General features: G+C 48.5%; 2 protein-coding genes across 11 annotated transcripts in view; one reads left to right on the top strand and one right to left on the bottom strand.

Annotated features, from left to right (window-relative positions):
• The window catches only part of SLC5A11 (solute carrier family 5 member 11), a 34,153-nt gene extending 25,405 nt beyond the window's left edge, over positions 1-8,748 (top strand). For all 4 annotated transcript variants that reach the window (XM_008697151.2, XM_008697150.2, XM_040635207.1 and 1 more), the window contains 6 exons: positions 2,211-2,318; positions 2,677-2,827; positions 4,397-4,565; positions 4,944-5,159; positions 5,806-5,974; positions 7,317-8,748. In XM_008697151.2, the coding sequence (XP_008695373.1) occupies positions 2,211-2,318; positions 2,677-2,827; positions 4,397-4,565; positions 4,944-5,159; positions 5,806-5,974; positions 7,317-7,519 (1,016 nt within the window). In that variant the 3' untranslated portion in view covers positions 7,520-8,748. The remainder of the gene's footprint in view (positions 1-2,210; positions 2,319-2,676; positions 2,828-4,396; positions 4,566-4,943; positions 5,160-5,805; positions 5,975-7,316) is intronic.
• A 1,090-nt stretch (positions 8,749-9,838) lies between these two features.
• The window catches only part of ARHGAP17 (Rho GTPase activating protein 17), an 89,173-nt gene continuing 72,225 nt past the window's right edge, over positions 9,839-26,786 (bottom strand). For 2 of the 7 annotated variants that reach the window (XM_040635199.1, XM_040635204.1), the window contains 3 exons: positions 18,406-19,026; positions 17,239-17,250; positions 9,839-10,725 (listed from right to left, as the gene is read on the bottom strand). In XM_040635199.1, coding sequence (XP_040491133.1) covers positions 10,595-10,725; positions 17,239-17,250; positions 18,406-19,026 — 764 coding nt within the window. In that variant the 3' untranslated portion in view covers positions 9,839-10,594. Of the gene's footprint in view, positions 10,726-15,398; positions 15,448-17,214; positions 17,251-18,405; positions 19,027-26,786 lie in introns of all 7 variants that reach the window. The other 5 variants (XM_040635200.1, XM_040635205.1, XM_040635202.1 and 2 more) reach the window with 4 other exon arrangements.

Genomic DNA, 26,786 nt, shown 5'->3' with positions numbered 1-26,786 from the left:
GAGCGGTGCTTTTGGGGGCACCTGGGTGGCTCAGCTGGTTGGGCGACTGACTCTTGGTTTCAGGTCATGGTCTCAGGGTCCGAGGATTGAGCTCTCTCTCTTCCTCTCTCTCTAAAGTAAATAAATCTTTAAAAAAAGAGAAAGGAGTTTTTGGACAAAGAGAGGTAAAACCCATATGATCTGAATGTGAGTGAGACTTTTGCCTGACCTGGGAGGCTCCTTGCAACATTCTGGGCACAGGAATGAAACTATTCCCTTACCTTCTTTTAAGACTTCTCAGAAGAGTCATAAAAAGCCAAGAACTTTGACCTGTCAAAAGCATTTTTCTCAAGATTGTTTCTGCTCAGGACTTCTCTTCACATACCACTTTTGGTCTACGGTCTTAATTTTGTCTAAGGCTTGAACCAGAGCTTTGGGGGTATCTGCTTCTATCCCGTAGCAATTGTATTACAACTGTGGCCACAGCACCCATTGGTGGATGTGAGCGAGGCGAAGGGTCCCAGCCTTTGAGAAGACGTAACAGGGCGTGGAGAAATTTTATGAAGACCAGTTTGCCCTTGGATTTCCCAGTGGGTGAAAGGGCCTGGGGCTATATCCATTTCTTAGGTTTTAAATATTTTTTTAAAAGATTTTATTTATTTATTTATTTGACAGAGATAGAGACAGCCAGCGAGAGAGGGAACACAAGCAGGGGGAGTGGGAGAGGAAGAAGCAGGCTCATAGCGGAGGAGCCTGATGTGGGGCTCGATCCCATAACGCCGGGATCACGCCCTGAGCCGAAGGCAAACGCTTAACCGCTGTGCCACCCAGGCGCCCCACATTTCTTAGGTTTTATGTTACATTAAAAAGAAAATGAAGATAGAATAATACTGCATTTTAAAATTGTGGTGTCCTTTAAGTGGTTACATTTATTAAATTAGCACATTCGATGCAGGTAAAAACATAGAGACTAAGTATACGGCCTCATCTGGAGACCCTGTCACACATCTAAATTCGAGCTCTCAGTTAAGTGGTCGTCATGACACTGACATTGTACTGGGACCAGGCAGGAAACTGTCATGAGGGGTGAAGGGCTTCACGTTCTCTTGCACACTGAGGTTTGAGATGGGCAGACAGGCAGCCCATCGCCCTTCAAAATGAGGAGCAAGGACTGAAGACTCTGGATTGAGCAGAGGGGGCCCAGGAGGGATTTATGGGAGTTAGAGCTCAATCCACCTGGTGAAGGAGACTTGAGAGGTAATCATTGGCCCAGCTTGGGTGAGTGGTGTTGGGTAGGCATTGGGGCACTGGTGAGGAGCATTGGTCAGCTCACACAGATATCAGGAGCTGAGGAAGTCAGAAGGTGACGAGAAAGGTATTATTCAGACACAGGTGCCAAACCATTGAGACCACACAGAGTTCTGAAGGTCCCAGTAGCCAGGATTAAGCCTTGGGTGGGGTGACTGCCAGAGTCATTAAAGACAGAAAAGCATTCGCTTTCTTGGTCTTCCTTCTCTGAAAAATTGGATTGGGGTGTTTATAATCAGGTCCCTTGCCCTGATTCTTCATCTGAGAAACAGTGAGGGGACTCTCGTCTTCCCTCATACAGGAGCGCTGTGATGCTAGCCCCTGTCCCATGGAAATTTGCTGAGCACCTGCTTCGCCACACACTCTGGCTTAAGCAGGAGGCCTACGCCCGTCTGCTCAGGATGTGATCACTGTCATACTAGAAAGAGATGAAGGGCTGCAGGTGCCAGGAAGGCTGGGTGGATTTGCACTGGAAAATCGGAATGCTGTTCAGGAGAGCCAAGGCCCGACCCAGAAATGTAGGAAGAGGAGGAGACAAATATTGAGCCAGCACAGTGGGGTTGGTAGGAGCCTAAAATGGAACAGCTCTTGAAGAGCTGGGGGAAAAGAGGAATTTGGAAAATTTTCGCCTGCGTCAGGCAATGGCATTCTCCTGTGTACTTCCGAGGAACTGTAGGCAAGATGTGAATTGCTTGTGTCCCCTTTTGGGGGGTCGGGGGATGCAGCCTGATGGGGACACTGTGGAGAATGGCCGCTAGGTGGCTCCGCTTCATTTGGGTGACAGAAATAACAGCCGAAGTGTATTCAGCGCTTCCTACACAGCAGCTTCTGGGCCGGGGGCATTATGTGTGTCAGCCCACGTTGTGGCTCGGCCTGGGCTCAGAGGGTCTGTCTGCTCACTCCAGCTCTTGTTTCTTCCACAGATGAAGTGGCTTGTGCAGATCCAGAAACCTGCCTGAAGGTCTGTAGCAACCCCTCTGGCTGCTCTGACATCGCGTATCCCAAACTGGTGCTGGAACTCCTGCCCACAGGTAACGTCCGCTCGTCCCTAAATGGAGTGCCCTGGCGCACCCAGAAAGGAAGACCTTGGCTGGGCCCTGATCTGAGGGAGGGGCAGGATGGGAGGGAGGCAGGAAGGAATGTGCTCTGGGCTGAGGGACGGAGCCCCAGAGCCAGGGTCCTCAAATAAAACCTAGGTCCTGGCTATGCCTCCCCACCCCCCCAGCTGCTGTCCCTCCGCATGGCTCCCACCCCTGAGTTCTGCCTCCTCCCAGTGGCACCTACTGGGATCAGCTGGCGCTATGGGCCTGGGGTAACGGGGTCATGAGTGGAGGCAGCGGCAGTTAGCAGGAAAAGCCTGAGGCCCATAGACCTCCCTTTTGCCCCCAGGGCTCCGTGGGCTCATGATGGCTGTGATGGTGGCGGCGCTCATGTCCTCCCTCACCTCCATCTTTAATAGTGCCAGCACCATCTTCACCATGGACCTCTGGAACTACATGCGGCCTCGGGCGTCAGAGAAGGAGCTCATGATTGTTGGCAGGTAAGGTACTAAGTGGAACTGGGGAGGGAGAGTGAAAAGTTTAGATACCCAGGGCGGAGAATGCTGGGCCCATCCAGAGGTAAAACCTGGCCAGCCACTCATCGTGGAGGCTCAGGCTCCTTTGATGGCAAAGGTGAGATTCATTAGGACTCTGATGAGGATAAATCACTCATCGAAGAGATGTTTACTGAGCACCTACTATGTGCCCCGTGGCCAGACAGAGAGCAGGGAAAAGCAGAGATTCAGTATCTGCTTTCACAAAGCTAAAGAGAAGATAATTAAAGAGAGAGGATAATTAAAAAGAAATTACAAGCCCAGTGAGTGCTATGAGGAGGAGCCAGGAGATGTAGGAATTCAGAGGAGTCCCCAGCCTGGACTGGATGGGACCTGAGGGATGAATAGGAGTTAGCCAGGTAAAAAGGAGGAAGGGGTTCTGGGGACTGGGCAGAGGGTGGGGTGGGGAAGGGTTCCCTACCAAGGCTTCTGTAAGGTCCTGAAATCGAATGGGGGGAACAGAAGGGACTGAAATGGATGGTATGCAAATATTATGTAAAATGCATGCTAATAAGCATCTTGGGGCCCCGAGGGTTGTCTCAGCCTTGGATTAGGGAAAGAGTGCTTAGGTGTGACACCACAAATATAACCCATAAAAGAAAAAAACAAATACATTAGACTTCATCAAAAGCTAAGACTTTTTCACTTCAAAAGACACCATTAGGGAAATGAGAAAATAACCCACAGGTAAGGAGAAACTATTTGCAAACCTTGTAGCTGACAAAGGACTTGTGATCTAGAATAATCTGCAAAGTGAGATGGTAACCCTAGAGAACTATAGAGAGATGCCATGATGTGCCCACTAAAATGGCTGTAATCAAAAAGACAGACGAGGAAATAGAGAAGTTGGGACTTTCCTAACGCTGTGGGTGGGAATGTAAAATGGTTCAACTGTTCAAAACAGTTTGGCAGCTTTTAAAAAAAATTAAACATACAACTTATCATATGACCGAGCACTTGCATTCCCAGATGAAAACATATGTCTACATAAAAATTGCATTCCCAAAAATACATAAAGACTCAAACACAAATATTCACAGCAGCTTTTGTCTACACGAGTGGAAAAATAGAAACAACTCAAGTGTCCAGTGACCACTGCAGGATAGACGGTGGCATGCCATGGTAGAGCCATTCAGTGGAGTATTTTTCAACAATAAGAACGAATGACATACTGTGATAATGCACGACGCATGGATGAGTCTCAAAAACATGCTCCGTGAAGGACACTGGTGGCCAAAGACCACGTGTTGTTGAATCCTGTTTCTGTCCAGAAAAGGCAAATCTGTAGGAACAGGAGCAGATAAGGAGTAAATTGTAACTGAGCGTGAAGGAACCTGTTTGGAATAAAGGATGCTGTGAAACTTGATGGCGTTGCCCAGCGTTAGGGGATTGTGCTCTTAGAATGGGTGTATCTTGTAGTATGCAAATTCTACCTGAATAAAGCTGTAGAGAGAGAGAGAGAGCAGTGTTTCCGGGGAGACATGCTAATGAGGGTCTCTCTCCACCTGGCACTAGGGCATTTGTGCTGCTGCTGGTGCTAGTCTCCATCCTCTGGATCCCCGTGGTCCAGGCAAGCCAGGGGGGCCAGCTCTTCATTTACATCCAGTCCATCAGCTCCTACCTGCAGCCGCCCGTGGCCGTGGTCTTCATCATGGGATGTTTCTGGAAACGGACCAATGAAAAGGTAGCTCTGGATAAGTGCTGCCGTGAGGATGTCTTAATGATGTGGGTGGTGTTACGGAGGCTGAGTTCTGCGGATGGAGGTGTGGGGAGGGGGCCACCTGGCCTTCGAAGAGCAACCACAGCGGTTCTGTTTCCATGCATTGTGTCATGAAACAGGGAAGGTAAATTTGCAAGGAATGAGTAAATTATGCCTGAATGATCAGTTTTGTGTGAAAGATAAACAGATAAGTAGCTCCAGTCCTTTTCAAATTACTGATGCCTTCATTGACCACCCCTAGAAAGGCAAGCTCTTGGGAACGGCTTGTCGGGGTCTGCAGAGGCCCGGGCTGGCTGCCCCGTAACCTGCACGTCTCTAAGATGGCCTTGCTCTGATTTGCAGGGGGCCTTCTCAGGTCTGATCTTGGGCCTTCTCCTAGGCTTGATTCGGCTGGTCCTGGATTTCATTTACCCGCAGCCTCGGTGTGACCAGCCAGATGACCGCCCTGGCGTGGTCAAGGATGTCCACTACCTCTATTTCTCCATGATTCTGTCTGCAGTGACTCTGATCACCGTGTCCATTGTGAGCTGGTTCACAGAGTCGCCCTCCAAGGAGATGGTACGTTTGCGTTTGATAATGTATAACCACTGAGACCCTTGGCTGCAAGCGACAGAAAACAGACCCAAACTGGCCTCAATGAAGAGGGTTTGATTGTTCAAAAAGGTGGGACATCCAGGGTTGGGCTTAAGGGGCAACTTGATTTGGGACAGCAGACCATCCAAATCCATCCTTCATTTCTGCCTCAATTTTCAGGCACTGTGTGGGGCTGGAAGTTTCCAGGGATTTTATCTTTTCTCATACTCATCAAGCAAAAGCAGAAATATGTTTGTCCCAGCACATCCGGCAGGGTTCCTGATTCCCATTGATGCAGTCAGCTCGACACGTGTTTACCCATGAGCCGGTTCAGTCTCTGTGGCTAGAGAAATGCACATGCTGAATGGCTGTTGTGGGGGTGGGGGGTCTCCCAAAAAAGCCCCAGGCTACGATTAAGCTCTGGGGGGCCAGAATGAAGGAGGGTGAGATCCCAACAGAATTAGGGCTGCCGAAGAAAGCCGGGGGAACCGTGGGGGAAGTGTTCAACGGTTCTGCAGAGCGCAGGGAGCTGGAGCTTGTTGGAGGCGCAGTGACAGGGGACATTCTCACCTGTGAGGCTGAACGTGGGGTCAAGCAGGGGACCCTAATCTGAACTATCTCTGCTCCTTAGGTAAGCCGCCTGACCTGGTTTACTCGTCATGACCCCATGGTCCGGAAGGAACAGGTCCCACCAGCAACTCCCCGGCCTCTGACCGTCTCTCAGAACGGGACACCAGAGGCCAGCATCACCGACATCCAGCTGGAGATTGTTCAAGAAAACATATCCAACCCCGACCGCTGTGAGTTGCCTCTCCTCGGTTACTGTAGAAGCCCAAGAAGCATTAGATGTTTAAGGGGAGATTTTTCTACCAATCACAAGCTAGAAGAGGGGCACACTTGGAATGTTAGCATCCCCTGACTCCCAGTGTCTGGTCTAACTTTCAACAGATGCTCAGTGGGGAGTAACAAGAGCAAACCCGTGTCGAGGGCTTGCTAAAACACGGCTCACTAAATTGCCACGAAATCTTGCCAGGTAGGCTGCAATGCCATTGTCATTCTCTAAATTGCTGGTTTCAGACTGGCAGCTTGCAGACATCCTGTGGTTTAGTCCACCTACCATTTTAATAGAAGGCGAGTTAACATTGAAAACTCGGGGGATTTCATATAAAATTCCAGATTTCCATCTTCTTTTGAAACATGGGAAGATGTAACAACACTGGGCCCACCTATCTGCATGACTAACGTTGTCCAGAGCTTGGAAAGAAAGCCCCTTAAACCTGGGCTGTGCCCTTTGGTGAGCCAAGGTCTCCACCCGCCCCTATTGCCCCATGACCCTGTGGCCATGGGCTGTCACTTACCATCACACGTGGCCTTTTACATGTATCAATATACATGTATATACAAATGTACTGTGGCTATGTATCCATGTCAGCCTAATGAGGGAGGGTGCCTGGGTGGCTCAGTCGGTTAAGCATCTGCCTTTGGCTCAGGTCATGATCCCAGGGTCCTGGGACCAAGTCCCGCATCAGGCTCCCTGCTCAGTGGGAAGTCTGCCTCTCCCTCTCCCCTCTGCTCATGGTCTCTCTCTCGGATAAATAAATAAAAATCTTGAAAAAAAAGAAAAACAAGCTAACAAGGGAAATTCAAAGATAGATCCAGAAGGCCATGTGTTTCAAGAAAAATGAGAGAATCTTTCCTGGTTCATATTTTGACAAGTTTAATAAGCAAAGTGCGTCCCCCTGACCATGTTCCTGGCTCTTAAAGGCCATAGAGCTTGCAGCCCCAGCTCCGAATGGGGAAATAGTTTCCCGCGAGAGTGCCCTTCTCTGTCTTGGGCCTCCTGGCAGACAGGGTGATAGGGAGGAGGGAATCGGACAGATGTGGCTTCTAAACCCCCCTCTGCCACTCCTTACCAGCTGCGTGGCTTCACCCAAGTTAGTCAGGTGAGGCTCTGTCTCTTCATCTGAAAATGATGACAAGCCTGAAAATACCACTCTTCCAGATTAAGTCATTCATGAATACTTTCCAGAAAAGGTATGGAAAATACTTCTCACTGGGCCTGGAACACAGCCGGTCGGCCCCTCTGCCCCCTTCTCTGGGAGACACAGCCCATCCTTATGACCTTCATTTGGGTTCTTTTAGGTGACACGATCCCAAAGCGGTCCAAAGTGAAGCGAGCTGTCTTGTGGCTCTGTGGAATGGAGAGCGCGGGCAAGGCGCCCCCGAGCAAAGTGGAACCCGTCATAGTTTCCTTGGAAGAAAACCCCCTCGTGAAGACCCTTCTGGACACCAACCTCATCATCTGCGTTAGCTGTGCCTTCTTCCTCTGGGGCTACTTTGCGTAACATGGGGGTGAACCCAGGGGTCCAGTCTGTTGTCCGCACCCTGTTTTTGTAACGAAAGGAGATAAATAATAAAGCATTGTTTGTTTACCGTGAGGCTTCAAAGGAGCTCATGGGCCGTTTTCAACGTGACATTTAGCTCTTTTCTTCTTAAAAGGGAACGGAGGGTAGAAGGTGGGGGAGAAAGGAATCGTCAAAGCTGCCTTTTCTGAAAAGGCTATTATTCACTCTTCTTGTCTATCATGCAACACCGAGGGTGAAATTCAAAGGGATAAACAAGCGAAGAGACCCACGGGACCTCCCAGCCTGGCAGTGACCCCATCTCCAGGGCCAAGTGCTAGCATTTGAACTTTGCCTAACTCATCTTCAAAGTGCAAGGAATGGGACCCGCAGGCCACTGCTTGCTTTCCACTCCCGCTGGCTCTGGGCGGAGGGGGAGCTGGTCCGCGGAGCTTTCCTCCCTGTGCCGCTTGCTTCTCCATATGATCTCCGGGAAGTCGATCAGCGGTGGCGCCCTGGAACCTTGTGCTTTCAGAAAATCAGGGAATTGCGTGCTGGCGTCAACTCTTTCTCCACTTAATTCCCACAAGGCTTCTTCCCCTCCAACAAGTGGCCAGAAGGACAGGCACTCCCACGGCAAACCTCTAGTGGCCGAGGGGCAGTGGGGCTCTGAAGAGCAGCCACCCCTGTCCCATGCAGTCCCAGCCATCCTCCTTTCTGTGTTCGGGGCTCCGCTGGGGTCTGATGGGGTGACCCGCACAGGCTGCCGCGTGCATGGCTAAGATCAAGGGCAGGCCCACAGAGCGAGCCCTGACGCCCCCTCTGGGGTAGCCCAGCGCCTAGAGATGTGATTCCAGTCCTGGGATAAAGGGAGCTGGGGTGGATTGGAACCACTTACTGGCATGACAGAACTCAGAACTCTGTTCTCAGAACAGTCTCTCAAGGGACCCCGATTTCCACACTTCAAAGGAACACGGACAGGAAACCCTGGGGCTGAGGAGCCATTGGCTTCACTCAGTCACTCAACGTGTCTCTTGAGTTCCTCCTTGTTGCTCTCAGGACCTTGGACCTGCGGTGGGTGGGGTGAAGGCACACCCCCGCCTTTGTGGGGAGCTGTTCGCTAACGTGGCTACTATACAGACCCTCGGGAACTGGCTCCTGGCCGGAGCCTGAGACGGTGTGTGGGGCAAGGGGGCTCCAGGGGGAGGCTACACATCCCTCTCCAAGGGCCAAAGGCGGGGGGGGGCAGCAGTCTCCTTCCCCACACAGCCCCTCTCGGGAGAATGTCCATGGCACCCACACCATCTCCCCGGCAAGCACGGTGTCTCGGTTTCCCCGAGCGCCAGCGCTGTGGAGGAAGCACGTCCAGGGTCCCGCAGAGAAGCCTGACTGCGGACAGAGGGCTCCCTGGAGAAGGGGCTGAATGCCGATGGGCAGCCGACACCGTGACCCTTGCTCTCTGTGAGGGGCTTGATCTACAGCCAAGGGGGGATGGCGTCTGAGGAGGGAGAGAGTCAGCCTTAAGCAAATACAAATTTAAGATACAGGGGGAAATAGATACATATTTTCAATGTAATAAGTGTAGGAAGCACTCTGGGGGGCACAGGGATCTTTGAGTGGTGAGGGAAAAAATGACTGCCCTTTTCAAATGAAACCTGTTCATTCACAGTGGAAGGAGGGCCAGTGTCTTCTGTATTGTTCCAGGTGTAGTGTATGTGCTGCCAAAGTGAGCGCAAAGGTCGACAGGTCTCCGATGTGCCCGGCAAACAGCTCTACCAAGGGAACGGCTCAGGGCAGCCGACACTGGGAGCGTGTGTCTCTCTCTGTTCCCAAGAGAAAACCACCAAATCTGGGCCACTGGGAAGCGCTGTCATCAGAACAGCCATCCAGACTGTGGGACTTCACCTGGCTCCATCCCCCCATCCGCTCTTCCCAAGTATTTCAGTCCTGGGAAAGCAGGGCCTCCAAGTCACTGGAAAAGAGAATTCCTACAGAAAAGAACAGCTGGGACTCCCGCACTGGACCCGTGGGGCTGACTCTTCTCGGGGTCTCTGGGTGGACAAGAAAGGGCGTCAGGACTGGTAGGTGCAAAGGAAGAGCCTGACCACAGAACACGCACTACGGGACAGTCTGGGAGGTCTCCGGGGCACCTGGTGACTGCTGTCACTGCTGTGACCTTGCTCTCCACACCCTCAGGCTTCTACAGTCACCATCAGAACCCCCGACGTCTCACCCAAATTCTGTTTGGTTAAGTGACAACATGCATGCTCACACATACACACAAGCCATAATTTTGCTTCCGAGAATTATAAAGTTTTCATATAAACCACAGAATATATTTAATTCAAATTAAACACGAAACTAGAATAATGTTCAGTCCTTATCAAGTAGCAATTACATTGTTTTAAAAAAAAAAAAGAACAGTACATTTCTTTCTACATTCTGGCAATCCAACAAGGCACAAGTCACATCCAGTTTGCTGAGGTGACGGATCCAGCAGTCACCATCAATGCTCGTGGTTTTGAGGGGGTCGGGGGAGGCACGACCATCCTTCATACAAAATGATTCTGCAGCAATTGTGAGGGAGACGAACCTCCCTCCTAATATATAAGAATGAAAGTCCAAGTAGCAGGAAGCAGGCGATTTGCATAATGTATGTATTTTCTTAAATAGAGAGTTCACGCGCTGCTGCTTCTTCATCCCAAACTGCCTTTCGTGCCGCCAGCCTTGATGGCGGTGACAAAGCTTCCCACACGCTCTAGGCAATAATACTCTTTCCATTCTAGGTACTTCTTTTTTCTTTTTCTGTTTTTCTTTCTTTTTAATTTTTTTTTTTTTAATTTTTTTTGGCATGATTTCTTTCCCACGTAAAGAAAGCCAACTTCTTCAAGACACAGGTCATTCAGCTTAAAGTGTCAGCCTCCACCTTCTCCTGGGGCTGCGGGAAGGCGAAGACCTGCACGCCAGGCCTTCTTTCCCCTTCACTGAAAGCTCTTCACTGTTTGGTCTGCAGAGAGAAGCGTGCACCTGCCCGGGTTCCGCTCTCCAGGGAGGGAGGGGCCGGGGGCGGGGCTTTCTTCACAGGGCGGTGCTTTCCGTATCATTGTCTATATCCAACAGAATGCGTCCGGGCAGGTCTTTGCTGGCTGAGTCTGAATGCATGTCAGGAAAGGTGCTGCGAAGCGGCTCTGAAACTCTAGAACTGGTGTCTGGACAAAAACAGGAGGAGACATGCTGTCAGCGTGTGGTAACGCCCACGCGGCCACCCGAGGGCGCTCTAGAAGAAGAGAAGCTGGACAGTCCGCGTCAGCCCATGCACGCGGCCCCTGGAAGTTGGGTCAAGCCTCTCAGACCCCCGGGCAGCCGACTGGCACAGCCCCGCGTCCTGGCTCTGGTGGCCCTTCCCAGGAGCCTTCAGAGATGCAGCCCTTGTAGGGGCGCTCCCTCTGACCGCGGAGAGGAAACCTGTCTAGCCAAGCCTCTCATGCACTAACTAAAACCTCCTCACAAATCAGGGCTGCAGGGATAGGTGCGCCTCACTGGAGAGCCCCCTCCTCTGAGGCCCAGGAGTCTGTCCTCCTGTTATTCATGCTATGCCAACCTCAGCACCAGTGACATTTTGGGCTGGATCAGTCTGGGCTGAGGCGCCATCCTGTGCCCTGTAGGAGTGCAGCAGCCATCCTGCCCTTCATGCATGACGTGCCAGTGGCAGGCAGCCCTCTCTCCCTCAGTGTGAGAAAGATGTCTCCAGACACGGCCAGATGTCCCGTCAACCCCTGGGTGACAATCACTGAGGTAGATCACCAACCTCCCACAAATACCGATTTTCTCTTCTCCTTCTAATACTTATACTCCAGTTCCTTTTTCACGTCTTATTACGTTGGCTGGAATTCCTCTAGGGAGATGGCAAATGCGGAATCCTCAAGCCGTCGGTCCCTCACTCCTCAACCCACAAGAGACATCTTCACCCGTCACGGCCAGCCTCCTCATGAGGCCGAGGAGTCTCAGATGCATTCATTTGTGAGCAAGTACTGACTGAGCGTCTACCTGAGAGGGCACATCAGTGAACAAGCCAGACACAGTTTTAATGAAGCCGGCAATCCAGTGGGGGAGACGGCCCCTGATCAAGACAGAATCGTTTGCTTCTCTGGTAGGTGTGTGTTTTAGCAAATTGTGAGGGCCTAGTTAGAGGTTTTAGGGCCGGCACAGGAGAGAAGGGAGAGGTTCTGATTTGCTGCAGTTTCACGTTGCCGGGCTACAGTGTGCTGGGAGTCTCCCCAATATGTTTAAGGGCTTAACTTCTCTTTCACCTGCTCCTTCTCCACATAGGCTGGTGGCACACGCAGGTGCGCTTTGGCGGGGGGGGGGGGCTCACTGCTTTGAGACTGGTTCCTGCTCCTGCTCCCTACCGTGCTGAGCTGCGAGATCTATTTACTCCCTTTTCTCACGAGGGCTCCTGGGTTGGCAGCCCCAGGCCTCCAAGTTTCTTATACACCACAACTCAGAGAAATTTCTAGATTTGTGGAGGTGCCAACGTGTGAGAGAGTTCAAGTGCTGAATGCACGTGACAATTTCAGTCTTATGATAATTGTAAAACCAACCAAACTGTGCTGCTTTGCACTGTCCAGTGACGTAGTCAAGGGTGGGCTGTGTGTGCAGAATAGGGGTCCAAATGTCTCAGACTTGACCTCAGCAGAAAGGAAGTCACGAGAGCAGGGACTGTGTCTGTCTTGTTCAGTGTATCCCCAGTGCCTAGAACAGTGGCTGCTTAATGGCTGATTCTCAGTAAATTTTGTGGTTGGCCAGTTGGACGGGTAGGTGATGAAGAGCCCTCCAGCCCAACCATCTTTCCAATCCTCCCCTCCTGCATCCTCAGACAGAGTCATCACGTCTCAAAGACAAGACTGGTACAAGAAATCCATTGCAAATTCAATCCCTAACCCAACAAGACAGATGGTGCAACCAGTCAGAGGCTCTTTTTAGCCCACAGAGTTTACCAGAGACTATGGACCTGCCATGCCTGCGTGCTGCAAAGACACTATACGTACTGATTAGACTTCTACTTGTTAATAGTGGATTTACATGCAAACCAACACCGATCAGCCACAGACCTTTTTCAGAGGACAAACTTTTCCTTTCCTCTCCTCTCCTCTCCTCTCCTCTCCTCTCCTCTCTCCTCTCCTCTCCTCTTCCTTCCTTCCTTTCTTTTGTTCCTTCCTTCATTCCTTCCTTCCTTTCCATCACATATAAATAATTTCTGGATTTGTACTTTCCTGAAATTCTCTATTTATAACGAATACACACAAATTCTACACTCAGGGGGAAAATGTGTGGTGGGAGTGTAAGGGACATCCCTTCCCTCTGCCCCCCGCCTGCTCCCCTGGTTTGCCTGGGGTTGACAGGTACACTACTTCCCAGCCCCGCCCGCCTTACACGAACCAGTTTTATTTGTTTAAAGGCAGCTGATTTTATTTTTATTTATGATTTTATTATTATTTTTAAAGTTTTAAGTAGGTTCCATGCCCAACATGGAGCCTGAACTCATGACCCTGAGATCAAGAGTCACATGCTCCACTGACTGAGCCGGCCAGGCTGGCTGAACCATGTTTAAAAAGAAGACAGCAGATCTGTTCACACACGGGAAGTAGTAAGAATCAGCACGTGTGCAGAGCCAGCTTCCAGAAGGAGACTACTCTTCATCACAATGGCTGGCACGACTTAGCGGCTACCATATACCGGGCATGGTGCTGGGGGCTCACTGGCCCCCCGTGAAATGACCCCAAGGCAGCATTAGTGCTACCGCAGAGGTAAGAAAGGGGGACCCTGAGAGACTGCACTCCTCACAGAAGATCAGAGCCAGACGGGTTAGACCCTGGAGTCTGGTTTTTCATCGGCATAGCGCTCTCCCTCCGCCCCATCGGAGTTTGTACGTGCTCGGGTGAGGGTCCTGACAGAGAAGACAGTCTCTGAGGATACAATGCATGAGTCTTAAACACTCTGGTTCATTGCGGCAAAAAGGTAGAAAAGGTTATTTTAGAAAGATTCTATTTTTTAGAATCCTTTTAAGGAACTCTATTTTTAAAAAATGCCTCTAAAAACTTCTGGCTGCAAATTTACATAAGGCATCGTTTTTCTTACATGCATTCTAAGAAGGGCTGGTCTTTGAGCATAGAGTTTGGAGCTAAGGTCACATGACTGATATTATATTAAAAAACCCAAACCAAAAAGACAGACACACCTAGCATGCTGCGTCTCTTCTCGGGCGAATGTTACCCCTGATCCGGGGCTTGGACAAATCTCACCGGGTTCCTTCCTTTTTTTGAGTATCTGAATCAAGGAAGTGAGCCCCCCAAGGGCCAGAATGGGCACTCTATAATTTAGGGTCTGGTCCTACAAGGTTTACTTGTCACTTCAACAAGATGTGCTTGTCCAAGCTTATTCAGACGGTCACTCTGAGAGGTAAAAGACCCAAATACATCCTTGAAATTTAACTTTTCAGGCACTACTGCAGGACGAATCAATTTCCTCCCCTGACCAATCTGTAATCTAGAGTCTGAGAGAAGGATTCCCTTCTGCTGCTCACCAGCTCGCTCGTGCTGTCAGAGCCTTGGCGCCAATTTTTTACTATTTTAGTCAAAGGAGAGAGCCTGTTCAGGTCTCACTGGATATTTACCTTGACCTGATTCTGATATCTAGTTATTCAAAATAAGCTGCAAGGAGAGGGAGGAGCCACTGAAATGCCCAGCGATGAGCAAAAATACGCCTGCTTAACGTTATGCAGTCATTTGAAAGGCTGGTTGTCAAAACTGCGTCATAACGTGAAGGAGCATATGATGTAAGGTAAGATAAAGAATGCAAGACCAAAATCTGTATGTGCAAAATAACGATGATCGTACACCCCCTGGACTTTCAGGGGGAAAAAAAAAACTAGAGAAAAAACAGAATGTGAATTGTGAACTTCTTCGACTGCAGAAGAGTACCTTCTTATTATTTCTGGTTTCCAAATCTTTGATATCTGTGGTTAATTTTTTTAAATGTGTTTCTTTCGGGATCCAAAATGAGGTTAGTTTTTAAAAAGAACACCGTGAGAACCAGCAAAGTGTCAAGCTTTTAAGGATGGTTCTGGGAGTGACACGGTGTACAGAGGATGCCTCATGGGTATCTGCAGGCTCGTGAAATACCATGAAATACTAAGAAATATCTTCTACTCCTGAGCATTGTCTTTTTAACTCACGAAAGAACCGATATTGGGAAAACCAAGTGGTACATCGGAATCTAAATAGGGACGCCCTAGCCCCAGCCCTCCTGCGTCTGGGTTCTAGACGGCTGGGTCCGGGCATATGAATTTCTGAAGCGCTGACCTATGAATCTAATACATAACTCTGAGCATGTATTTCTTTTCCAAGATAAAAATGATCATAAAGAGCTACCATTTCCTTAGGACCCCACGTATGTTAAGAACTGTAAGATGTTTTCTTCTTTTATCTGATTTAATCCCTTCAGGAGAAATTCTCACAAACGTCACTCTCTAACTGATCAGCGAGGTTGTGCCTTGTCTCATGTTACGCAGAGCTGCAACTCTAATTCGGGCGCGTCCGAGCCTACAATGTCTTCTTTCTACTACCCCTCAAGCCTGCCCGCTATAGAAAAGAACAGAAGGGAGAGAAGTCACAGGGCCAGCCCCGTGAGCCCCCGTCCCACGTCTGTGAACACACTTCGTATTCAGCAAGCATGGCTGCAGCCGGCCTCCTTTAGTACATGCACTGTTAGCAGGGATGCAAGCAGGCGGGGTTAAGGGTGCCGGTTAGTAACAGGCGTTAGTGCACAAACATGATCGTAAAGTAGCACAAATGCTTTGGCCAATCAGGTGCCTTTTCCTTACCATTAAATATTCCAATTTCAGTTCTTACTGAATATGGCGGGTCATACATCTAAATTATTTAATAAAATGTTGAAATTAGAACACTCGTGGCTAGAATCTATTCCTTTAAGAACAGCAAGATGTCAACTCTCTTACTTTCAAAGCTAAACGCTTTGTCGCGCTTTCTACAGTAATGACAAGGAAGAAGATTCCAGTGACACCAGAATCCCTCCGTTCCCCCCGCGCTGGTGCTGAGCTGCCACAGGTCGACTGCCAAAGGTGCTTGACGGCAACAATCTCCCCCGAGAGTTTATCCTAATCCCCAGGCCTTCATTCCACTTTTTGGGGTTTAACTGGTCTAAACAAATAACCTGTTTCTAGGAATCTGTCTGTGGTTTTCCACGTGCAAACACGATGTCGTAATAAAGAACCGCCTTCCTAGGGAGTTATGTCGAAATACCCAATGGCCGTATCCAGGAATGGTTAATAAGAGCAGTTCGTGAGTCCTCAGTGCTGGCCTTCCGTGTGCTCTCGGGGGTGGGAGGGCAGTCCAGGCGATTTTAAGCAATTAAAATTTAATTCTGCGATCCAAATGGCATTGTGCTGACCTGGAATTTCTCGAGTGTAGGAGAATTCATAACATAGATTGGTTTTTAAATACTTAGCTAATATCTTAAGGAAAAGTAGTTTTCCTATAAGACTTCCCTGACCTGATAATTATAAAGTACAGAGCCTTACGGGGTTGTACCAGATCAGTATAAATACACCTGCGGTGAGAAAGGTATTTTTTTTTTTAATGATTTTTTATTATATTATGTTAGTCACCATACGAGAAAGGTATTAAACAACAGACATGATTCTGGTTTGTAGTTTTCTATCTAAAAAGAAGGAAAGATTTGGGGGCGGGGAGAGGGGAATTTGGGTGTGTCCAAAGTATTGACGTGTTAAAGGTTGGTCACTTCACTCTTGTACATGACCTCCACACCCTGCTGGGCAACCCGAGGCTTCTGGGTTATCAGGAGTCAGGAAGGGGGACTCATCCCTGTGCCCTCCTCCTGTCCTAAAGGTCGCACTCTAGTTTCCCTTTCTGGTTTCTCCAGAAAGCCTTACTCGGACCAAAGCTGCGAATACTCTGGCGAGGTAGCCCACCAAAGGTGAGGCTCAGCTCAGCGGATGAGAGTAACGGTACACATGACGAGAGCCCCACAGTATCCAAATGCGGACCCGAAGGCGGGGTTCAGACGAGCCTCACTGCGCCCTTGGAAAAGCTCGTATGGTTTAAGAAAGCAAAATGTAAGCATGCTGGAATGCAAAGGAATTTAGTGTGGGATCTTTGGAGGAGGATTTTTTTTTTTTTTTTTTTTTGGTCCTGAGAATTTCGAACATTGAATTAAGAAGCTCCATGCGGTTAACTTGCACTTGAGATAAACGATTAAAAAATTAAAGCTCAAGACCCAGGGAACACAATTCTCTGTGCTGGCTGCACCCGAGTCCTCTCTGGTTGGATGTGATGAGCCCGTCGATGAGAGGTAAATCACTGAGAAGAGCGGGACACTTTAGGAAAGGCTTACCAACAAGAAAGAAGACACTCCTTGTATCTTAGGAGAGTAGCTTGAAATCGGGTTCTCAATCTACGGACATCTACCTCTTGAATTTGGAGCACTGCAGCTCGGAATGCTTTTGATAAGAACATAAGGAATGTCTAATGCTACCGAACGGATGGCAGGGGGTCATCAGCTGCTCCTGATCAGGGAGTCACAAGCACATATGCAAAACACGGCTAAGCAGGAGCATTTGCAGCTGTGGTGCGAGCTGCTGGGGGGGGGGGGTTACAGACCTTAGTCCTGGGAACCTTCCCCACCTGTGAGGGCATCTATTGGGAAACAAACAAACAAACACACCAATATGGCTTTGTTTTTTAAAAATAAAAGCTGGAGTGTCATCAGAAATTATTAACCATTTATCATACATGCATTTACGGAGTATACTCCTGAAAAAAAATTGGGTCATCGAAAGATAGACTAGTTGGTTAACCCTCATCATTTGGGGTACCAGTTTGGGGGATACCGTTGGCTCATTTCAGCAGAGAAGTCGTGTGGTACAGCTGGATAGCCCAGAGGTATAGTCCAGCTTCTTCTCTGAAACTAGCTCCACGTAGGAAATTTAAAACTAAGCTGTTGTGATTCAAAGCTCCTAAGTGCCGTTTTTAAAAACACATTAAAACCCCCACCCATCCCCCTCATCCTTAAATCGAGTAATGTATTAGAGCCCTCGGGGTGGAATTTTTAAAAGAAATCATAATTAAATAAAATGATCGTGTTTTGGACTGCCTGTAAAAAAAAAACACCCCATTAGGCAGCCTACTGAAATCTATCTGTACAATCACCACCACCCGAAACAGGTTTCCAGGGGAATTATGGGAAATTCTTGATCCTTCCCTCCCTCACCACTCAAGGCTGGAGTTCTGATGTGATCATGCCCCAATACCTGCCTTCCCAGAGCATCCAAATGGGCACAGATCATGTTTTTAAAGTTATACCTGGAATGCTTCACTTACTATGAACAATTTTACCTTTAGAAGGAAAATAAGTATCTTAAAGAGGAGTTTGCTAAGAAACGAATTTCACGCTCACGTCGTACATTACCTTCCACCTGGATTAGGTCACTATACTTAGAAAAAGGTAAACGGTGATAGGTCTTAAAACACAGAATGAGACTATGAATCAGAGGCTAGCTAACTGCAAGGGCCAGGGAGTAAATATTTTTAGGCTCTGTGAGCCACATACTCTCTGGAAGGACTATACAACTGTTAACTTAGCACAAAAGCAGCCAAAGACAGTATGTAAACAAATTAGAGTGGCTGTGTCCCAATAAAACTTTATTTACACAAAATGGGCTACGGGCCGGATCTAGCCAGTGGATATAGTTTGCTGCCCCCTGCTGAAAACCAAGGCCCAAACGAAAGGGGAGAGTACAGAAGCCATGTAGCGCAGATGGGGGAAAGGTCCGAACCGCATTTCTCACTTACCCGTTACTATCTTGGAAGCAGTAGGAGCTGCGTTGGTGAGGGTGCCGTCCCCAGCCGAGTGGGCGCCCGGAGGATGTGGGGGTGGAGGCACGCTGGGTCGGTTCCTCGGCTTTGGTACTGGTCTCGGTCTTGGTAAGGTTCCAGCGTGTGGCTGCGCCGTCTCGGGGTTACTCACCGCCTGGGTCTGAGAAGCTGGCAGGCTGGGGTTCTGTTTTCCTAAAGGTGGAGTACTGGGGGGCGTTGGAGTCTGGGGAGGGGTGTGAGGCGGCTGCTCAAGTCCAGGCTCACTGGGCAGTGTCGCGGGGGCGGACGGGCCCTGGCTACCCGGTTTGCTGTGCCCCAGCAGCGCGGCCTGCGTTGGGGGCTGTGGCGGTGGGTGACTGGGAGCTTGTATCGGGGACAGGCTGCTGGAGTACCTCCGGGGTGCAGAGGGCTGCGAGGTCGTGCAGGGCTGGCCGGGAGCCTGGCCCGCGTGCTGGGTGGGAGGAGAAGGGCTTCGGGTGGCTGGCTTTGGTGACAGACTGGGTGGATGCTGAGATGTTCCTGGAGAACTCTGGCCCCCGGGATGGCCAGGAGGGGGGTTTCCCGGTTTTGGGGGTGCAGGAGCAGGTTTTTTAACAGCTGCACAAAGGGAGAAAACACCTTTCAGTAAGAAAAGCCAACACTGCCTTTATCAGGTGAACCCCACCACGGCTGATAACATGCACCCCGTGGAAGGATAAAAGCGGGAGGGCACTTCACATCTGTGGTCTCCCTCCCACAAGCCCCAGGGCCAGTCTAACCAGGAGAACAGCCGCTGACAAATATGAATTGAGGACATCCTTCAAAATGCCTGACCGGCCCTCCCCCAAGCCATCAAGCCCACGAAAACACAAGGGAGGACAGAAACTGTCACAGCCCAGAGGAGACTCAGGAGATGAGATGACTGTGGTCTCCTGGATGGGAGCGAGCCTGGGACAGAATCTGGCCCCTGGTCGAATAACTGGTGAAATCTGAACAAAATATGGAGTTTAGTCCACAGTAAAGCAGCGGGGTTGGTTTCTTGGCTGTGGTAAATGCACCCCAGGGACCTGGGACAGTAGGTGAAGTGGGTGAGGGGCATATGGAGACAACCAGCACTGCCTCTGTAACCTCTCTGGAAATCTAAAATTATTCCCAGACAAGAAGTTTATGGTTTAAAAAAAAAAAGTATCTTATACACATATGGACCTTTAAAGACCTGTTGTTTAGTTTTTATTTTAAGAAATTTTTACTAATCTCTACACCTAATGTGGGGCTTGAACTCACGACCCCGAGATCGAGAGTTGTATGCTCTACCGACAGAGCCAGCCAGGTACCCCAAGACCTGTTGTCTGAAAAGTTCAATATGAAGAGAACACAGTGAACGGGGGCCGCCTCCCTACACCGAATCGCTGCTCTAAGCCCACCGAGCTGCCTACTTGTCTGTGTCCTTCCTGCATGATCTGGGAGCCCGGGAAGAATCGGGGAGAAGCAAGAACAACTAGAAGAGGGTGACCCCCAAACATGACTCATCTGCCTATACATACCCCATGGCCCCTTGCCCTAAGCCAGCTTCTCCTGGAGGGCTTAATTTTTAAAATATATTTTTAAAATATTTCTACCCATTCCAGAATCATTTGGATTAACAGATACGCTCTGGATAGAAGTACATTAAGTCTGAAAGAGTTGCCTTAGCTAGATTTCTCTAAGGAGAGCTGAACTGCATCACCTGCCCCATACCAGCTGAGCTCAGTGTCACTAAAGGAGCGTGGGGGCAGAATTTGCTACTGAAGAAGGTGAAATGGAAAACAATGGGTCTGGGACCTGGTTTTGGGCTGGGAAAGGTGGGTGGAAAGGAGAGACGTTAGTATTTTTCAAACTGTACTGAGATCCTACTAATCTTCCCCAAAAGCGATAGGGAAATTAAGGAGTATAATTTACCCCACATCACCAGCACCAAGTTAGGCCCCTCACGTAAACTGAAGTCCCATTTAAGGCTCATTTAAGTCCCACGGGCTCCCTTCAAGACAGGCATTGTCAAACCCATTTCACGGTGGAGAAAACCGAGGCTCAGAGTAGTCAAGTATTTGCAAAAGATCACACAGCTAGTAACTAGCAAAACAGAGGCTCACAACCATGCTCTACGGGCTCCCCGAACTCTTTCTCATCCCCTTCCTCCTTCCTACACTGCCTGGCTCCCTGCTCACAGGGCTCAGAATTCAGGAATGAAAAGGGTATAACGTCTGCTCTGCTCTGCTGGCCTTGAACTTTTGACCCTGGACCTTCTAAGACCTTTTCCCACAGAAACCACCAGCCGACAAAGGAAGAACTCTTCAGAATAGTAGCCATAATCCGCTTACCAGAAACAACTTAAAAAGAAAAACGTCTAGCTTTCTATTCTGAGCGCTATTAATTGTAAATTCACATTGAATAAAAGACTATTCCTGACATGAAAGGGTGCCGAGGGAATTAGGAGAGAAGGCAGGGGAGTCGGGTGCCGGGGCCATGGGAGTATCGTGGACCTTATCTAAGACCACCTATGAAACTTGACCACTCTCTCACACCATACACAAAGATAAACTCCAAATGGATGAAAGACCTCGATGTGAGACAGGAATCCATCAAAATCCTAGAGGAGAACATAGGCAGCAACCTCTACGACATGGGCCAAAGCAACCTTTTTCATGATACATCTCCAAAGGCAAGAGAAACAAAAGAAAAAATGAACTTGTGGGACCTCATCAAGATAAAAAGCTTCTGCAAAGCCAAGGAAACAGTCAAAAAACCTAAGAGGCAGCCCACGGAATGGGAGAATATATTTGCAAATGACGCTACAGATAAAAGACTGGTGTCCAAGATCTACAAAGAACTTCTCAAACTCAATACGCGAGAAACAAATACACAAATCACAAAATGGGCAGAAGATATGAACAGACACTTTTCCAATGATGACATACAAATGGCTAACAGACACACGAAAAAATGTTCAAAATCATTAGCCATCAGGGAAATTCAAATAAAAACCACACTAAGATACCACCTTACGCCAGTTAGAATGGCAAAAATTGACAAGGCAAGAAACAACAATTGCTGGAGAGGATGTGGAGAAAGGGGATCCCTCCTACATTGTTGGTGGGAATGCAAGGTGGTACAGCCACTCTGGAAAACAGTGTGGAGGTACCTTAAAAAGTTAAAAATTGAGCTACCCTACGACCCAGCCATTGCACTGCTGGGTATTTACCACAAAGATACAGACGTAGTGAAGAGAAGGGCCATATGCACCCCAATGTTCACAGCAGCATTGTCCACAATAGCTAAATCATGGAAGGAACCAAGATGTCCTTCAACAGATGACTGGATTAAGAAGTTGTGGTCCATATATACAATGGAATATTACTCAGCTATCAGAAAGAACGAGTTCTCAACATTTGCTGCAACATGGACGGCACTGGAGGAGATAATGCTAAGTGAAATAAGTCAAGCAGAGAAAGACAATTATCATATGATTTCTCTCATCTGTGGAACATAAGAACTAGGAAGATTGGTAGAGGAAGAAAGGGATAAGGAAAGGGCGGGTAATCAGAAGGGGGAATGAAGCATGAGAGACTATGGACTCTGAGAAACAAACTGAGGGCTTCAGAGGGCAGGGGGGTGGGGGAATAGGATAGGCTGGTGATGGGCAGTAAGGAGGGCACGTATTGCATGATGCACTGGGTGTTATACACAACTAATCAATCATCGAACTTTACATCAGAAACCAGGGATGTACTGTATGGTGACTAACATAATATAATAAAAAAAAATTAAAAAAAAAAAAGACCACCTATGAACGTTTGGGGAGGCTGAGGCGGGGGCAGAAGGATCACACTCGTCCTGTGGGGCAGCCAGAGATCTGTGGTTTGGGGAAGCAGGAGAGACTCCTAATGTGGCCATAAGGAGGGCCTCAACCTGCAAGCAGGGTTATACCCGGAATCCAGGAAGAGAAGACCTAATTACCCTCTGGGATCAGCTGGGGTGCAGACGAAGACACCGGTGGCTCAGGGGAGAGGGCTGCCTTAAGAAGGTCGAAGTGGGGTTTGTAACCAAGCAGCGTACCTGACTTCGCCTCCCTTCCTGTAATTCATAAAAATTCCACCTAACGTTTGTGTTGTGCTTTATAAAGATGGTGTTTTCGTGGGCATTCCTACAATGCACCCCTTAAAAAGGCATTTTTTCCCCTAAGATTTTATTTATTTATTTGAGAGACAGAGCAGCAGAGGGACAGGGAGAAGCAGACTCCCCGCTGAACAGGGAGCCCAACGCAGGGCTCGGTGCATGACCCCGAGATCATGACCTGAGCCGACCCAGGCGCCCCTGCGAAGGCATTTTTCTTTCTACTTTATATTTATAGGAATTCAGTTAGGAAAAGTTAAATTGGCAGCCTTTAATCCAACCAGCTGTGTGACTTTAGGCAAACACTACAGTTCAAACTTTCCAGTCCAAGGCCTTGCGCCATTTATCCCCATTGCCCCTCCCCGCGACCAGCATCGACCAGGCCTCGCAAGAGTACGCGTCTTTCGGGAAGTCGGCTGACCCGTGGCCTCCACCACCCCCTGTATGAGGTCTCATCCCTCTGGCGGCGTCAGGCAACAGCCAGGGCAGGTTGCACTACGGCCAAACAACCTTCTGGGAATGCCGGTTTCGTACCCCAGACCGCTCACCCAGCACCGCTGCCCACTGCTTCCGGTCCTGCCGCTCACTCACCTGGCCCTGCAGGCCATCCGGCCCCGCCCTACCTGGCCCACCCACCTCTGCTTCTCACTAGACCGGGGGCACGGCCCTTGCCAGCAGGTGGACCAGCGTCTACTATTCCCCAGGACGGCTGCTCCCAGGCACACGTGGTAACGCGGGAGGCGTGGCCAGGCTCGAGGAGGGGCATCCCCGTGCTGACGTCATTCCGAGTCTCGCTGAAGATGCGCGCGCACGCACGCAAAGACACACACACACACACACACACACACACACACACTCACGTTTTTTGTTTTTTGTGTTTTTTAAACAGCATCGCCCCTAAACTCAAGTCAACAGCTGAAGAAGTGAGATTCTGGGGAAAACCTAGCTCCACTGGATTCACTGAGCCTCCCTCACAGAGATTTTTCAAGAGTAATCCTGCTCTGGCGGGACTTTTGTCCTGTGTGGACCTGAGATAAGAGACAGGACCTCCCTGGACCCGCTGCAGCTCCTTCCTGCCCGGTGGTGGTGGGATCCTGTCTCTGTTCCTCTCCGTTAAGCCAGCCTGCATACCTCCTTGACCTCCCTTAGCACTTGTGTAATTAGTCCGTGCAGCATTATTATGGACTTGTTATAAGTGTGGCCTTAGAATTTTTCCCCTAAAAAAAAGACTTTTTCCCTAAGAATTTATTATGTCTGTATGTGACTTTCCCAATTAGCTCAAGGTTGTTTCATGGCAAACAGCAAAGTGGTTATTTATTCCATTTTCCCAGTCCTGGTTACAGAGATGGTAAAGAGATGATAAAAAGAATATGAATCATTGAACGTTATACTGAAAAGCAATGATGTACTATACCTTGGCTAAGTGAATTTAAAAAAAAAGAATATGGACTCAGAAATACATTCCTTGCCCATTTTAAAAATCAGGTTTTTTGCTTTTTTAGTTATATGAGTTCCTTATTCCTACAACTTAACTTGACTGTGTGGCAATCACTTCACAATGTATATGTATATTAAATCATCACATTGTACACCTTTGAAAAAAATCCAAACATATAAAAATAGATGCCATGTGGGATTCTGGTTTGACACTGGGACGGAAAGAAAACTTTACTGGAGAAACTGGGGAAATCTGATGAAAGTCTGAGGTTTAGCTAATGCCACTATATCCATGTCGATTTCCTGATTTCAGTAATTACCCTGTAAGATGTTGAAATTAAGAGAAGCTCAGCAAGGACTATATAGGGATTCTCTGTACTATCATGGGAGCTCTAAGTCTAAAATCATATCAAATTCAAAAATGAGACATATTTATATTCTTCACTACATACAGAATGTGCTTGCTACAATAAATTCACTGTTTCTTGAACTACCAAGAACACAAGTCATTTTACAGTGAGGGTCATCCCTAGCCCAGCAGATGCAGTTGGGAGTCCAGATAGAGGGCAACCTGGTTCACGTGGAATTGAATTGGCTTTGGAAACATCCTCAATGAGGGGCGCCTGGGTGGCTCAGTAGGTTGAGCGTCCACCTTCAGCTGGGGTCATGATCCCGGGGTCCAGGGATCGAGTTCCGCATCTGGATCCCCGCTCAGTGGGGAGCCTGCTTCTCCCTCTCTCCCCTGCTCGTGCGCTCTCTCTCTTTCTCTCTCTCACATACATAAATAAAATCTTAAAAAAAAAAAAAGTCTTCAATGAATCATGTCCCTTTCTAGACCAGAATTTCTTGACCTTGGCACGACTGACATTCGGGGCTAGACAGAATTATCTAGCACACAGAACTGTGTTGTGGGGGGCTATCCTGTGCATTGTAGTACGTTTAGCAGCAGTCCTGGCTTCTACTCACCAGATGCCAATAACATTGGCAACCTATACTGTCTCCAGACATCACTAAACTTCCAAGATGCGGGGAAAGCAGAATCATCCTTCAGTTATTCTAGATGTAAGTGGCACTTGTAACTCCCAGGCCACAAAGATTTATTGAGTGCCCATTCTGTGACAGGCAACGACACAGGGTTAGGCATATGGGAGTGAATGCACAAGACAGGTAAGATCCCAGCTCTCTAAGAGCTACTAGGGGAGACTGGCAACAAGGTAAAAAACAAAATTTTAAAATTTCAGATCAAGAAAAAATGCCCCAAGAGTGATAGGACAGAAGAAGAGTCGGTGAGTGGTGGAGGTAGGGCTAGGCATCAGTTCAGAGTGGGATAACGAGGAGGGCTCACGGGGTGGGTAATCTCTGAGCTGTGATCTGAATGATAAGGAACCATGTGTGGAACAGAATAGAGAGCCCAGAAATCAGTCCACGCATATGCGGCCATCTCATCTTTGACGGAGAATACACAATGGGGAAAGGACGGTTTCTTCAACAGGTGGTGTTGGGAAAAGTGGATATCCACAGGCAGAAGAATAAAACTGGACCCTTATCTTACCTCATAAACAAAAGTCAACTCAAAATGGATTAAAGACTTCAACATAAGAGGGGTGCCTGGATGGCTCAGTTAAGCGTCTCCTTTGGCTCAGGTCATGATCCTGGAGTTCCAGGATCGAGTCCCACATCAGGCTCCCTGCTCAGTGGGGAGCCTGCTTCTCCCTCTGCCCCTCCCCCCTTCCCCCACCCCGCTGGTGCTCTCTCTCTTGCTCGATCTATCTCAGATAAATAAATAAAATCTTAAAAAAAAAAAAAGACTTAAACATAAGACCTGAAAATGTCAAACTCCTTGAAGAAAATACAGGGGGGAAGTCTTCATGACATGGGAATTGGCAATGGTTTCGTGGCTATGGCACCAAAAGCACAGGCAACGGAAGAATGGATGTGTGGGTCCACATCAAATTACAGAGCTTCTGCACAGCAAAGGGAATGATCGACAGATAAAGAGGTACCCACAGAATGGGAGAAAACAGTTGCAAACCATCTATCTGATAAGGGGTTAATTTCCAAAATATGTAAGGAACACCTACAACTCAATAGGAAAACAACTAATAACCTGATTTTAAAATGGGCTAGACTTGAATAGACTTTTCTCCAAAGAAGTCATACGGATGGCCGACAGGCACAGGAAAAGATGCTCGGCATGATTCATTGTCAGGGAAACACAGATCAAAACCACAGTGAGACATCACCTCACTCCTGTCAGAATGGCTACTATTAAAAAAAACCCAAAGACAAGTGTTGGCGAGGATGGAGAGAAAATGGAACCCTTGTGCACTGTTGGTGGGAATGTCAATTGGTGCGGTCATGATGGAAAATGGTATAGAGGTTCCTTAGAAAACTAAACATAGAACTACCATATGATCCGGCAAACCCACTTCTGGGTATTTATCCAAAAGAACTGAAATCAGGATCTCGAAAAGATATTTGCATTCTTCTGGTCCCTGCAGCATCTTCACAATAGCCAAGATGTCACAACAGCCTAAATGTCCATCGACGGATGATTGGATAAAAAAAAAGCCCATCGATGGATGACTGCATGTGGGATATACGTACAATGGAGTATTATTTAGCCTGAAGAAGGACATCCTGCCATATACAACATGGTGGATGGAGCTGGAGGACATTATGCTGAGTGACATAAGCCAGTCACAGAAAGGCAAATACTGCGTGATTGCACTTACATGAAGTATGTAAAGCAGTCAAACCCACAGAGTCAGAGAGTGGAAGGGTGGTTGCCA

This window comes from Ursus maritimus, unplaced genomic scaffold (genome assembly GCF_017311325.1).
Source record: "Ursus maritimus isolate PB19 unplaced genomic scaffold, ASM1731132v1 scaffold_2, whole genome shotgun sequence".
Lineage (NCBI taxonomy): Eukaryota > Metazoa > Chordata > Mammalia > Carnivora > Ursidae > Ursus > Ursus maritimus.
The sequence above is the reverse complement of the archived record's forward strand: the minus strand, read 5'-3'. Positions and strand labels throughout refer to the sequence as shown.